Source organism: Nyctereutes procyonoides, unplaced genomic scaffold (genome assembly GCF_905146905.1).
Source record: "Nyctereutes procyonoides isolate TBG_1078 unplaced genomic scaffold, NYPRO_anot_genome, whole genome shotgun sequence".
Classification (NCBI taxonomy): domain Eukaryota; kingdom Metazoa; phylum Chordata; class Mammalia; order Carnivora; family Canidae; genus Nyctereutes; species Nyctereutes procyonoides.
Window position 1 is genome coordinate 13,346,346 of NW_026575140.1, and position 13,394 is coordinate 13,359,739.

Below are 13,394 nucleotides of genomic sequence, written 5' to 3' on the forward strand. Positions count from 1 at the left end.
ACCAAGTTCTCTGGCACCTGTCACCCCCTCAGAGGGGCCTTCCCTGACCACTGTAGCTAAATTAGCATGCATGTACACACACAAACACACACACACACACACACACACACACACACCCTCACTGCTTGATACCTTTTTTGATGATTTATGATGAAAATTTCAAATATACAGGAATATGGGAAGAAGTTTAACTTATGCATCATTTTTATGCATTTCATCTCAATGCACATGTCAGTACACGTTGCTCTAAATGCTTCAGCATGTATACCGTTAACTACAGTTTAATATTTGCTTAGTTTTTCTTTTTTCTGGTTACAAACAATGGAATCTCAAATCTTAAGTGTACATTCATTGAATTTTGACATGTACATACATATGTGTAACCCAAATCCTCTTCATGATTTAGAATATTTCACCCCCTCAAAAAGGTCTGTCATCCCTTCTTCAGTTCATTTCTGCCCCAGCTCCTACCACCTGGAGACAGGCACTGTTCTGATTTTTTTCCACTATAGAATTTTCCCGGTTGTAAAGCTTCATACATTTGGAATCATAATATGTACTCCTTTATGTCTGTCCTCAGCATGTTTTTTTTTAAATTTTTATTTATTTATGATAGTCATAGAGAGAGAGAGAGGCAGAGACACAGGCAGAGGGAGAAGCAGGCTCCATGCACCGGAAGCCCGATGTGGGATTCGATCCCTGGTCTCCAGGATCGCGCCCTGGGCCAAAGGCAGGCGCCAAACCGCTGCGCCACCCAGGGATCCCTGTCCTCAGCATGTTTTTAATATCCATCTGTGTTGAAGCATATATCAGTAGTCATTGCTCTTTATTGCTGAGTGGTGATCTATTATAACCCATCATGCTACAGTTTATTTACCTCTGCTGATGGGCAGTTATTTCCAGTTTTTGCTTGTTATGATAAAGCTGTGATGAAAATTCTTATAAACATTTATTTGTAGACCTATCTTCATTTCTTTTGGGTAAATGTGTAAATGAGGAGTTGCTTATGTCAGGCTAGGTATATAAAGAACTACCAGACCATTTTCCAAAATGGTTCCTGCCAACAGTATCTGAGAGTCCCAGTTGTTCTACATCCTCACCAACATTTGATGTTGCCAGTCTTTCAAGTTTTATTGTTTGGCAGTTTAATTAGTAGATGTATTGGGGCTCTGCAAAGAAACCGAGCCGAACCATTGGTGGGGGAAAGGAGGGAGGGAAAGAGAGAAAGTGTTTTAAGGAATTGTCTCGTGCAGCCCAGGTGGCTCAGCGGTTTAGTCCCACCTTCGGGCCAGGGTGTGATCCTGGAGACCTGGGAACAAGTCCCATGTTGGGCTCCCTGCATGGAGCCTGCTTCTCCCTCTGCCTGTGTCTCTGCCCCTCTCTCTCTCTCTCTGTGTCTCTCATGAATAAATAAAATCTTAAAAAAAAAAAAAAGGAATTGGCTCATGCAAGTATTGAAGCTAAGAGATTCCATGATCTGTCACCCGCAAGCTGAAGATCCATGAACCCCTTCTGGAGTTAGTTCCAGTTTGAGTCTGAAGGCCTGAGAACCAGAAGAACCAATACCATACGTCCCAGTCTGTGGACAGGAGAAGACCAGTGTCCCAGATCATTCAGGCAGACAGCTCAAAATTGGATTGGATGATGACCATCAACACTGGGGAGGGCTGTCTGCTTCACTTAGTCTACCAATCAGATGTTAACTTCATCCAGGAATCCCCTCCTAAATACACCTGTAGATAATGGGCATTCCATGACCCAGTCAAGCTGACATATAGAGCTACTGTCACAACAGACATGTTAAAAAAATACATGAATATGTTAACTGATTTTAGGTGTCAGTGTGGCTCTCTTCTGGTATCCACTTAGAATTTTCTTGGTTCCTGGGGCGAGCCTCAGCCCCTGGAATGGAACTGCAGAGGCTGAGTCCACAGAGGGGTTTTGAAAGAAGCAAGTCAGAAGTGCTGGGCCTTTTTCTAGTTCAGAATGTTCTCCAAGCGAGACTGTCCCATGCCTTACCAACTCAAAAACTGTGCATTGGTTTCCAGTTATTTCTCAGGGATTGGGCAGGAAAGTACGTGTGAAGAATATGATACCTACAGCCTCTTGGGGGCACATCTCTTTGACAGTATAGAAATGTCAAAAGTCATCCCATGTTACCCCCCTGATCTTTATTTTGTAAGAAATCCCATGTTACTGAATTCATTTAGTCAAGTCTCATGTCACAGACAAGCACCACAGGATGTGAGGGGAGAGCTCCAGGGTGGAAACTAGGAACTGAACAGTAGGGGACTCCGCCCCTGCGTGAGAGGGATCTACATCAGCCCCTCTTCCTGGGGACGCAAGGGCCTGCCTGGACAGCCTGGCTTCCTTCTCCCTGGTTGCTTCTTTAGATGCTTCTCCCTTTAGGTGATCCCAGAGACAGGCAGAACTGGGGCAGCGTTAAAATAGCGTATCAGCATCACAGGGAGGGTCAGGGAGGGAACTGGGGCAACATGCAGAGCACACGTCCCGCCCCAGAAATCAGGTCTTAAAGGAGAAGGTTGCAGTTCTGGGAAATGAGAAGAGCTGATTACATCCCAAGATAAATGTGGAGGACCAGAAGAATCACAGCCTGAGTCAGTGGCTCCTGGCCTTCCTCAGTTGTCCCATCAGCCGTGGAAGGACCTGGGTGCAGGAAGATGCTTACGGTACAGGACATGTGTGTGCTCCCGGGGCCTCTGTCGGGTCACTACCAGTGGGCTTACCCTGACCTTTCGGTTCCAGGGGCTGAGGCCCTGCCCCGGGTGGGCAAGGCGGGGGAGCTCTGGTTTGTAGCCAGCTGAGGATTCCCCCCTTTACGCAATCTGCTGTTGAAAGGCAGGAAGCAGCTGGGCTCTGGCTGAACACACGCTCGTCGGCCGTTCTGGCAGTATCATTTTCAGCTGATCTGATGACGAGAACGAACAGAAGTAAGGTCTCCATTAGAAGGGCTCCTCTGGATTGGTGGGGGAGGAATCCTATAGCAGCACTTGCTTACAGAGCCCATCTGCTGCAGCACTGGGTGATTACAAATTCCCTCTTGCAAAAAAAAAAAAAAATTCCCTCTTGCTGCTCTGCCATTCATTCCTTCCTCATTTTGAGAGATTGGCAGAGAAAGACTAGGAACCACATAACTTCCTTGTCTCTGCCACAGCTTGGTGGGAGCAGGTGATGGCTTAGGGGAACCACTGTCAGCCTCGGCCGGCACTTCACTCTGTCAGTGGCACATATTAAAGACATGACACGTGCCGGACGCTGCCTTCGCCAGAGAATGAGATAGGAGAAGGGAGAGTAGCTGGGTGGGCTTGCTCTGCATCCCAGCTCCCTATCTGGGCTCGGATGCTGGCAGGGAGTGTCCCAGCGGCTCTACCTCTAGCTTTCCCACGAACAAAGAGAAAGCATCTCTTGCACACACTTCCTCAAAGATGACGAAAGGCTCTTATGAAATTTGCCTAAATCTTGTCATTTGAGTGACTTTTTGTGGACCTTTGGTTTGTCTTTGTTCACAGAGCTGATTTTAATTTGACTTGAACTTTTCTCCAAAATGGTATCAGAATTTCCTAGATGTTTTAACCTTCAGATAGCTTATAAAGATCACAGTACTTATCATTCCGTAGGGCTGTTGATGCTAAATTGTGACTGAACATTTACGAGAAAAGATTGGGGCAATAGAGTGGGAAAATCCATCTTGGTCATTTCAGGAAAGAAGGTGGAGACATTAGTTTTTACCCCTTAGCTCTCCATGTTTTTCCAGCCCTCTTACCTTATGTCCTTTATTTTCCATTTAAAAGGTAATTTGCAAACTCAGCATCTTACCAACCAGTGACAGGTTCAGTGCCAAGTAGAAAGCACAGCTCTGTCCTTCCGTATTAACACAATTTCCAGAAATTCTCAATTGTTTCCATCTACGGGATTATCCAGGCCCACCATGCTTCAAAAGAAATTGCTGGGATGGTGTGGAGGATTTGAAGTTATTTAGTAATAACCAGTAGTCTGTGTAGCCTTGATGTTTCTTTTGCCATATAACACCTCCTCCTTAGACCAGCCTGCCTGTCCCACGGCTCAGCAAGCAGGGTACACTCTGGGCGGTCAGTCTTCCTGGGTGCTGTGTGCCAGGTCTGGCTCCCCAGCTCTTTTTTTTTTTTTTTAAGATTTTCTTTATTTATTCATGAGAGACACACACAGAGAGAGAGGCAGAGACACAGGCTGAGGGAGAAGCAGGCTCCATGCAGGGAGCCCGATGTGGGACTTGATACCGGGTCTCCAGGATCATGACCTGAGCCAAAGGCAGAAGCTCAACCACTGAGCCACCCAGGCACCCTCCCCAGCTCTTGATGTCTTCTTCTGCGAGGTAGAGTTAACATGAGTGCTCACTTCGTAATATGGTAAATGAGGAGACACATACAGCCCAGTGGCTGCTCACAGTAACGACTCAATATTTGTGAGCTATTAATTTGTCATCACATACAGGAGTGAAAGCTATGGAGGCTAAACAGGAGGCCTCATCCCACACTGGCAGTATGGAAAGTGCCATGCACAGTGCTTCAGAGGTTCAGAGGAAACAGATGGGGCAAGCAGAGATGGCTACCGCCCACCAACTCTGGCACACTTTTCAGGACCTGTGGCCTCTATGCCCTGTTGCTCCACTACCACCACCACCCGCATCTCTCAGCCCCCTAAATCCTTCCTCTTTTCCTTCCTCCTCAAGTACTGCTGGGCTTGATGATACATTTGATTAGCTTCTTCATAGGGTGCTTTCAGGTTTCTTGTTTCATCCGATCCTTGCAAGAGAGAGGCACAGTCCTCTTTTTTTAGATAAGAAAACAGGGCCGGAGAGTGTAGATCACTTACCATATCTCAAAGCTGGAAAACCTAGGTCATCTTGTCATTTCCCACTCATGTAATAGACTGAGTTATTTTTTTATCTTTACACGCCCCACCCCCATGCCAGTGAAAGGTGAAGCAAGTGGCACTAACCCTGCTTTTGCTAAAATGTAGGTCTCTCCCTACCACAGTGGTGCTTCTTCTCGAGTTGTAATATTTCCCAACCCACCTCTTTCTTAAAACTCTGTTCTGGTGTGTGTTTTCCCTGTACCACCAAGCAGTTAACTCCGTTTCAACACTGTCTACGTGGAGATAACATCAGACCACACAAGTGAAGGTACCATTCCCCTAGGACTGCCCCCCACTTCAGACACCAGTCACAGATTCAGGTTGTCACCTGTGCTTCTGTCCGACTGGTTCTTTTTTTTTTTTCATAACTTTATTTATTTATTTATTTATTTATTTATTTATTTATTTATTTATTTATTTATGATAGTCACAGAGAGAGAGAGGCAGAGACACAGGCAGAGGGAGAAGCAGGCCCCATGCACCGGGAGCCCGACGTGGGATTTGATCCCGGGTCTCCAGGATCGCGCCCTGGGCCAAAGGCAGGCGCCAAACCGCTGCGCCACCCAGGGATCCCTGTCCGACTGGTTCTTAATCAGAGGTTCCCATGACTCCCTTCTCAGGTTCATTTAATTTGCTAGAGCACCTCACAGGATTTAGAGAAACACTTTACTTACTTGTTTACCATTTTATCATAAAAGGATATTACTCCAACAGCCAAATGGAAGAGATGGCGGAGGACAAAGTATGGGAACAGGGTGTGAGCCCCCGTGCCCTGTCCTGGGGCACCACGCTTCCTGAATCTTCACAGGTTCACTGTCATGGAAGCTCTCTGAACCCCATCCTTTGGGGTTCTTAGGCAGGCTTCATTACATAGGCATACCTGAATAAATCATTGGCCATTGGAGATTGAACTACATCTCTAGTCCCCCACCCCCACCCCCGTCCCCAGAGGTTAGGGGTTGGGACTGAAAGTTTGGACTCTCTAATCAGGTGGTTGGTTCCCCTTGCAACCAGCCTCCATCCTTAGTTTACCAAGGAGCTTTCCCAAAGTTATTAACATAAACATAAATTCTGTTATGGTTGACATAAATTATGGTTGACCTCATTAACATAAATTCTGATATGGTTGACAGGGACTCGTTATGAGTAACAAGACATTCTTTTCACCTTATGGCTCTGGAGCTATTTTGGGAACCAGTGACAAAAGACCAAATACTCCTGGTAGGAAATTCCCAGGGTGTTAGGAACTCTGTGCCAGAAACAAGACGAAGACCAAATACATAGTTCTTTTTTTTTTTCCTTTAATACATAGTTCTTATTGTAAGTCACAATATCACGTGTAGTCGGCTCCTTCCTGAATGGAAAGGACTTCAGATCGTCAGCTAAGAAATCTGACCGGTCTCAGCCCCACCCCCTTGGTGTTTGAACCCGTGTCTTCCTCAAGGCCTCTTTCTCTTTACAATGAGGGCACAGGCCTAAACCTGGGAGTCTCACCTTGGTTTGTTTTTCTAGGGCATAAATGTCCAGTGACGTTTCCTCATAGACCTTCTCGTTTGGGTGGCCTACTTCCTAGTACCTTGGCTATAACTCAACTCCCTGTCCTGCATTCAAGGAGTCATTTTGGGATGCAGGGGTGATTGATGCTATTATAGTGATAACCATGAATCTGTTCTCAAGGTTATCAGAAAAGTGGATAATGTGAGGTGTAAGGCCTTTTATCAGTAGTAACAATTCACTTTAGCACCTAACTATATCAGGGCCTGGTGTTAGAGCAGCTGGTCCAGAGCATGTCCACCCTGGCAGTGCCCTCAGCCCCAAGCCTATAGACAGGGTGCTAATGTAACAGGTTTAAACTAGAAATGTCCTATAGTCATTTAAGGTATCATAAAACCTTGGTCTTTGGAGTAAAAAAAAAAAAAAAAAAAAAAAAGATGAAGGAATCTCTGAAGAAAATGAGACAATCTCCCAATGGTTGGTCATTCTGTGGAATGTTACTTAATACTGGTTTATTTGCAGAGCCCGGGCATGAGGGCAGAACTGAGATTACAGAGGGACCTAGGGTAGATGTGAAGACAGCCTCGTTCCACAAGACTCAAGTTCATTACTCACCTGTCCACAGCATGTGTCACACTGGGTCTGTAGATTTCTAACCTTGGTTAGAAAAGAATCAGCCTGCCACATCTGAGAACTGGTTTTGCCAGAAAACTGGGAATGGACCCTCCCCCACCATGCTTCTCTTCAGTCTTCTGGCTTTGTTATTAATGAATTCATAACCACCCAGAGATCAGAAAATACAGCTCTTGCTCAAACCTTGGCCAGAGTCCTTGGATTGATAGCACTTGTAAGATTTTTTAGCTGAGATACAGGATGCTCATGATCGTTGAGGGAAGGGGTCAGGGGAACGAGGACTATGCCACGGAGTCTGAGGTCCACTTTGTCCATAGTTAAGTGGACCCTGGATTTTCTGGCTGGTCCTATAGTTCCTTGTCACTGAAAAGATGAGGGTTTGGAGAACACTAAGCAAAGTGCTTGTGCCCTACATGGGAACACAGGAACTGCCTTGCTTCCTGTCTTGGCACCCACAGCTGTCAATGTCCAGGGCTTTCCATAGAGAAAGAACAAGGCCCTGGGAAAGAAAGGTATGACTTCCTCCTCTGTCCAGAAGCACTGAACAGGCAATACGGGCCCTCCGCCTTTTGTCTATTTCATAGGAAATGTCGTTGGCAGATATTACCAACATCCAGTGTGCATGGAACACTTTGACTAAAAATGTAACAGGAGAGTCACATCTTTACAAGATTTAGATGTGCTGTGTTGGACCTAGGAAATCCAGGCTGGGTGGGTAGGAATTACAGTAACAAAACAGAGAAGTGGCAATATGTGAAATTTGATGTGGACAAATAAATAACTCCGTTGGTATTACATCTTTTCAGTAGCACGGAACAGAATCGATCGTTTGAAAATAATTTCAATACAAATAGAATGAGGGAAATTAGGAACCATTTATCTTTAAAAAGTTGTTTATTAAAAAAATAAGTCAAGGGACTGTGTTTGCGTAATGGCGTTCAGCTCAGAAGATTTTCAGCAGAAATCTCCAATATTGGTACAATTCTGACAAAACTCCCGGGATGTATAAGCAGTCCAGAGTCCCGGAAGTGGGACAGCAGGGTCACAACAGCCTGTGTTTGCCGGGTGTTGTGCAACAGCTGTTACTCTTAGTGGCACATTGCCAAGGCATGCATGGCATTTGGGAAGGTTTTGGAGGGCCACCCTGCTGCTCCACACACTCAGAGGACAGCTGCCTGAGCCACAGGGAGGCCAGGTGCCCTGGGTGAGGGATAGAGAGGTGGACCGGAGGGGGAGCCAGTGAGGGATGGAGGTGCTGACCGAGGTAGGGCTTCCTCCCACAGGTGGTCCAGCCACGTGGTTAGAGGGCTGTGAGGAGGAAGGGCATTAAATATTTTGTTGGTCAAAGATGAGACTGATGATTGGGGCACCTGGGTGCCTCAGTCCATTAGTTAAGATTAGTTAAGCAGTTAAGCTGAGCATCTACCTTTGGCTTGAGTGTAATCCCAGGGTCCTGAGATCGAACCCACATCAGGCCCCCTGTTCAGCGAGGAGTCTGCTTCTCCCTCTCTCTGCTCCCCACCCCACCCCACCCCCACCCCTGCACTGCTCTTGCACTCTCTCTCAAATAAATAAAAAATCTTTTAAAAAGCAGCAACAAAGACTGATGACTTGTTTGCCTTGATTGTATTCCTCCCTGTCCCTGCTGCCCACTAGACTCCCTGGGAAAGGATCTAAAGGAAAGCTGCCAGTGCCTTCTGAGAAGCTTCCCCGAGCGGCTGGCGGGACAGTGGGAGTCGGGAAGCCTCAGATAAAATCACAAAATTAATGAAGGAGAAATTGGGTGTAGGGTGTAAGAAGATGGTAATTCTCCACGCTGACCCCAACCCCACATGGCCGCAGCTGTCTAAGGGCCTCTGTGTTTATGCTTGGTTTTGAGGAAGCATTTCACAGTGTTTTCCTCTCTTTCAGGTTTCAAGTGCCCCATTTGTTCCAAGTCTGTGGCTTCTGATGAGATGGAAATGCACTTTATAATGTGTCTGAGCAAACCTCGCCTCTCCTACAACGGTAAGGCTTTGGCTGGGGGAGCCTCCGAGTGAGGGTCTTCCCAAGTTCACATGGCTTCGGGCAGCATTTCCACCCCGCTTTCTGGCAGGAATGTCTATCCTTTGTTAAGGAATCAACTGTTCAAGGAATTGGTGCACCAGCTGGAGAGGAAGCGGAGTAGAACAGGAAGGAAGGCCCAGGGGTCAGGCCAATGGCACCAGAAGTCTCTTGGGTTGCCCACTTAGGCCTTTTGTCCCGTGAGTTCCTGGGACCTCGGGTTGGGACATGTGGCCTCTGCCCATTTATACAGCTGACAGCAGAGGGCCTGGGAAGAAGGCCACCTCACCTCTGGGTATGCATGACATGCCTAAGCCTTGACTGTCCACAGCAAAATAAGTTCAGTAAGTGGACACCCTTTGGGGATTGGAAATGCTGACCTGCCACCTAGTCACTCCTTCAAGGCTACACCACTTCCTACTTTGGAAGCTGCCTAAGGGCTGAGTAGTGAGTACAATCACCAGACCAGGCCATCCCATGAAACACAAGTCTGTCTCCCTAACATGGTAGCTCTGTGAATGAAGTAAGTGTCAACATCTGTCTAGTATGCTGTGGGTAAAGATTTGGAACCCAGCTGATGTGAATTCAAAGTCTGCCTCCATCCTTTACTGACTGTATAATCATAGACAAGTTGCTCAGCTTAGTAGAGCCTTGGTTTTCTGGTCTGTGAAATGGGGCTGTCAATAACCTGGCTCTTAGGATTTCTGCCAGAATAAAGTAAGACATTTACACCTCAGACCCTTCAATACAGAGCTCAGGAACTTACAGCTGGCATTGATCAAGACTTTCCCTGTCCCCTTCAAAGATGGGAGCCTGTCCGTGGGTTTTCTTTCTTCATTTTCTGGAGAGTGGACTGACTGCTCTTTAGTGCTGGGCACTGTGAACTGCTGGCAGCTCTCTGGTGTTCCACTCTTATGTACTTAATCTGGTCTTCAGACCACATTCATCGGAGAGCTGCATCTTTTTTTTTTTTTAAGATTTTATTTATTTATTTGAGAGAAAGAGAGAGCTAGTGTGTGTACAGAGTCAGAGAGAAAAGCAGACTCCCCACTGAGCCGGGAGCCTGACACGGGGCTCGATCCCAGGACCCTGGGATCATGACCTGAGCTGAAGGCAGAGACACTTAACCAACTGAGTCACCCCAGCGCCCCGGAAGAATAGGCACTGGATCTGAAGGGGGCCATGCTCTAGCCCATCACTGGGCTACCTTCTGGGGTTGAAGTCATAGCAGTGCTCAGGATGAAGTCTGGGATTTCTCAGTCTGTGGACTGGATGGAAGGTGAGCTTGGGATCACTTGAACCCCATCCTAATGATGAAAGTTTCCTGGGTATACTTACAGAACTGTCCTTAGGTCCTACCTCCTCAGACCCACAGTTACTCTTGCCTTCACACAGCATTCACCTAGGGAGACCTGATGGTTCCAGATCGTTCTGCAAAGTAAATCTGACGACGAACAGATCTACTCCTTCTCCTAAAAACACACCCCACTATTCTTTTGTTTGTTTGTTTGGTTTGTTTTTTGTTTTTTGTTTTTTTTTTAGATTTTATTTATTTATTAATGAGAGACAGAGAGAGAGAGAGAGAGAGAGAGAGAGAGAGAGAGAGAGAGAGGCAGAGACACAGGCAGAGGGAGAAGCCTGCTCCATGCAGGGAGCCCGACACGGGACTCGATCCCGGGTCTCCAGGATCACGCCCTGGACTGAAGGCGGTGCTAAACCGCTGAGCCACCAAGGCTGCCCCCCCACTCTTCTCTTATCTCTTACTTATTTGTTCAGCCAAAAGATTCTGAATGCATGTAGACAGGCCAGTTACCTACTTATCTCAACTGCACTCAGTCTGATCATATTTGTTCAGAGGATCAGCTGTAGGGAAAGCTGAGGCTCTGCCTCAGCCCCTGGCATTTCCTTCCTCTTTATTTCCTACTTGGTGCCCAAAAGCCCCTCTTCTACCCTGTGGACAGCCTCTCCCTGTCCCCAGACACTGACTGCTGCCACTTCTCTGAAGCCATTGTCATGTGAGCTCTGGGCTTCCTGTCAGACTTGTCAGTGTACGTTCCTTAAAGGATGATGCTCCAACCCCACTTTATTCTGCTCTTCATCTCTGCCTGGGACCATGGAGAGAGACGAGTCTTCTCCAGAGGCCCACAGCTTTCCCCAGCCGTGGCCTCAGAAACTGTGTTCACTTATTCTCTACATGTGCAGAGCCCTCATGAAGACCGCTTTTTGTCCTGTGGGTTGCTGGGGAGAGTTCTCTGTAGACACTGCCTTGCTGTCATAAGAACACAAAGCAGCTTCAGAGTGGGCTCCACCCAAGAGGACTGGGCTCTTGACATCATCAGGGAGAACTCTGTAAGAGCAGCTGTGGAGAACAGAGTGCTCTTGGGGCCACCTGAGTGAGAGGTACCCACACACCCCATTGGGAGAACAGGGAAGGCAGGGGGCTTGTAAGTGCCCACTGCTACCCGGAGCTCTCCTCCCACCCACAGCTATGGGAAGGGTCCCCTCTCCCTGTCCCCCTCACTTCCACAGGAGAGCCAGCATGGCAGCCCGGCCTGAGCACATGCCATCTGCAGAAGTCACGTTTCCAAGTCAGAGTCCCCTGAGAGGAAGAGGAAGTTGGCCAACCAGCCTGAGACACAGGACTGAAGCTGTTCCCCTTCTGGTCCCATTTTTCCCTCTTCCTCTAATTGAAAACCACCTCTACAGGGTGTGTGTGTGTAAACTAGAGGCTTTAAACTCAAGGTTTTCTTCCAAAAGCCATCCTTCCCAGCAGAGGCAAGGAGAGGCATGTTGCATCTGGTCCTATCAGTGGAATTTGACTTATGGCCATGAAGATGCTTCAGAAATGACGGCTAGCCTCTCTGTGGACACTTAACTGCCATCCTGGCTGGGCTTCCGTTAGCCCAGCCGCTAGTCTCTGTGTTTGCTGAGACATTTGAACCCTCCAGATAAGAGAAGGCCTTTGCCACCTGGGCTATGTATGTGCAGTGGAAGTCTCCAGAGCTGGTCTAGGGCCTGTTCTAGTTCACACAAAGCACTGGCCTTTCAGCTTCCACAGGCCAAAGTCCCAAGTCAGGACCTCTGGGTGTTTATTTTGGTTTTGCGAGGAACATACTTTATCCATGATTTCTCATAATCCCATTCTCACCTTCACTTTATCTTTCCTGTTCAAAAGAAATGTGAGGAGACTTAAAGAATGTGTGAAGTGTAGAGCTCCCAGAATCTTCTAGAAAGTAGGCAAGATGAGTCTTTCTGAGTGGATAGAGAGCAAAGTGCTATTTCCTTTTGAAGACTCACCAGAACTCCCGGTCAGTCCCCTAGAGATTTCTCTCTCTCTCTCTCTCTCTCTCTCTCTCTCTCTCTCTCTCTCTCTCACACACACACACACACACACACACACACACATACACACACTCTTTTTGTAATTGCTGGCACTAAATGGGGAAATTTCTAGAAAATTTACAGTGGTTATATAAGATGAAATTTAGTTAACCACCAAAGGAGAAAAAAGTAGAAACCTCCTAAATGAGGCAGATAGAAAGTAGTATTTTTCTTATTATGAGGGTTGGCCTGAGCTGTTGGTTGGAAAACCTCCAGTAGCGGCCTGCCAGACTTAAAAAAAAAAAAAGAAAGAAAGAAAGAAAACCAACTTAGGAAAGGCAAGACTAGTTTAACTGGTTCACCCAGTGCTCAAGAGAAACGTAAAGCCCAGGAGCTGGTGCTCCCAGTGCAAGCACCTGGCTAGGAAGGCTCATGAACAGCTACCTCACAAGGTGCTGAGGGTGCAGGGAGGGTGCTAGACTGCAGAGCACTGACTGTGCCATTCTTCCTTCTCCTTGTCCACAGGCAGCTCTGAACTCAGGACCCCTACAAGATAAGGGAGGCGTTGGTGGGTCCCACTTACCTGGGTAAAGGTGGTGAGCTTGAATGGACCTTTAATTTCTCTCCCTTTCCAACATCTGCTTGTAGTTCTGAGACCAGAGAACTCACCCTCAAGAATATGCACTCAAATTTTGACCTCACATTGCTCAGCTAGCAGAATGAGCTTTGAGATGGGCTGGGGGACACCTGAGTTTGCTGTGAACAGAAGAGAGTCCTAATACTGTGGGGGGCATGACAGATGGCCAGCCATTCATAGAAAGTTTAAGGGGCCTTGATTCCAGGACCAGCCAGGGGCCCATGCCTCTGCTAGATTCTGGGCTATTTCATGTTCCTTTGCCAGTGGTATTAAGGAGAGCTTGGTGGTTTCAGGAGATACTCTCCTCTCAGCTTTCTTCTGGAGTGCCGACCCATACCCTGCTTCTTAAGGT

At 47.2% G+C, this 13,394-nt stretch overlaps 1 protein-coding gene across 4 annotated transcripts in view; it reads left to right on the forward strand.

Moving 5' to 3' along the window:
• ZNRF1 (zinc and ring finger 1) overlaps nucleotides 1-13,394 on the forward strand; it is a 103,812-nt gene that overhangs the window by 80,320 nt on the left and 10,098 nt on the right. For all 4 annotated transcript variants that reach the window (XM_055305796.1, XM_055305797.1, XM_055305798.1 and 1 more), the window contains exon 2: nucleotides 8,953-9,048. In XM_055305796.1, the coding sequence (XP_055161771.1) occupies nucleotides 8,953-9,048 (96 nt within the window). The remainder of the gene's footprint in view (nucleotides 1-8,952; nucleotides 9,049-13,394) is intronic.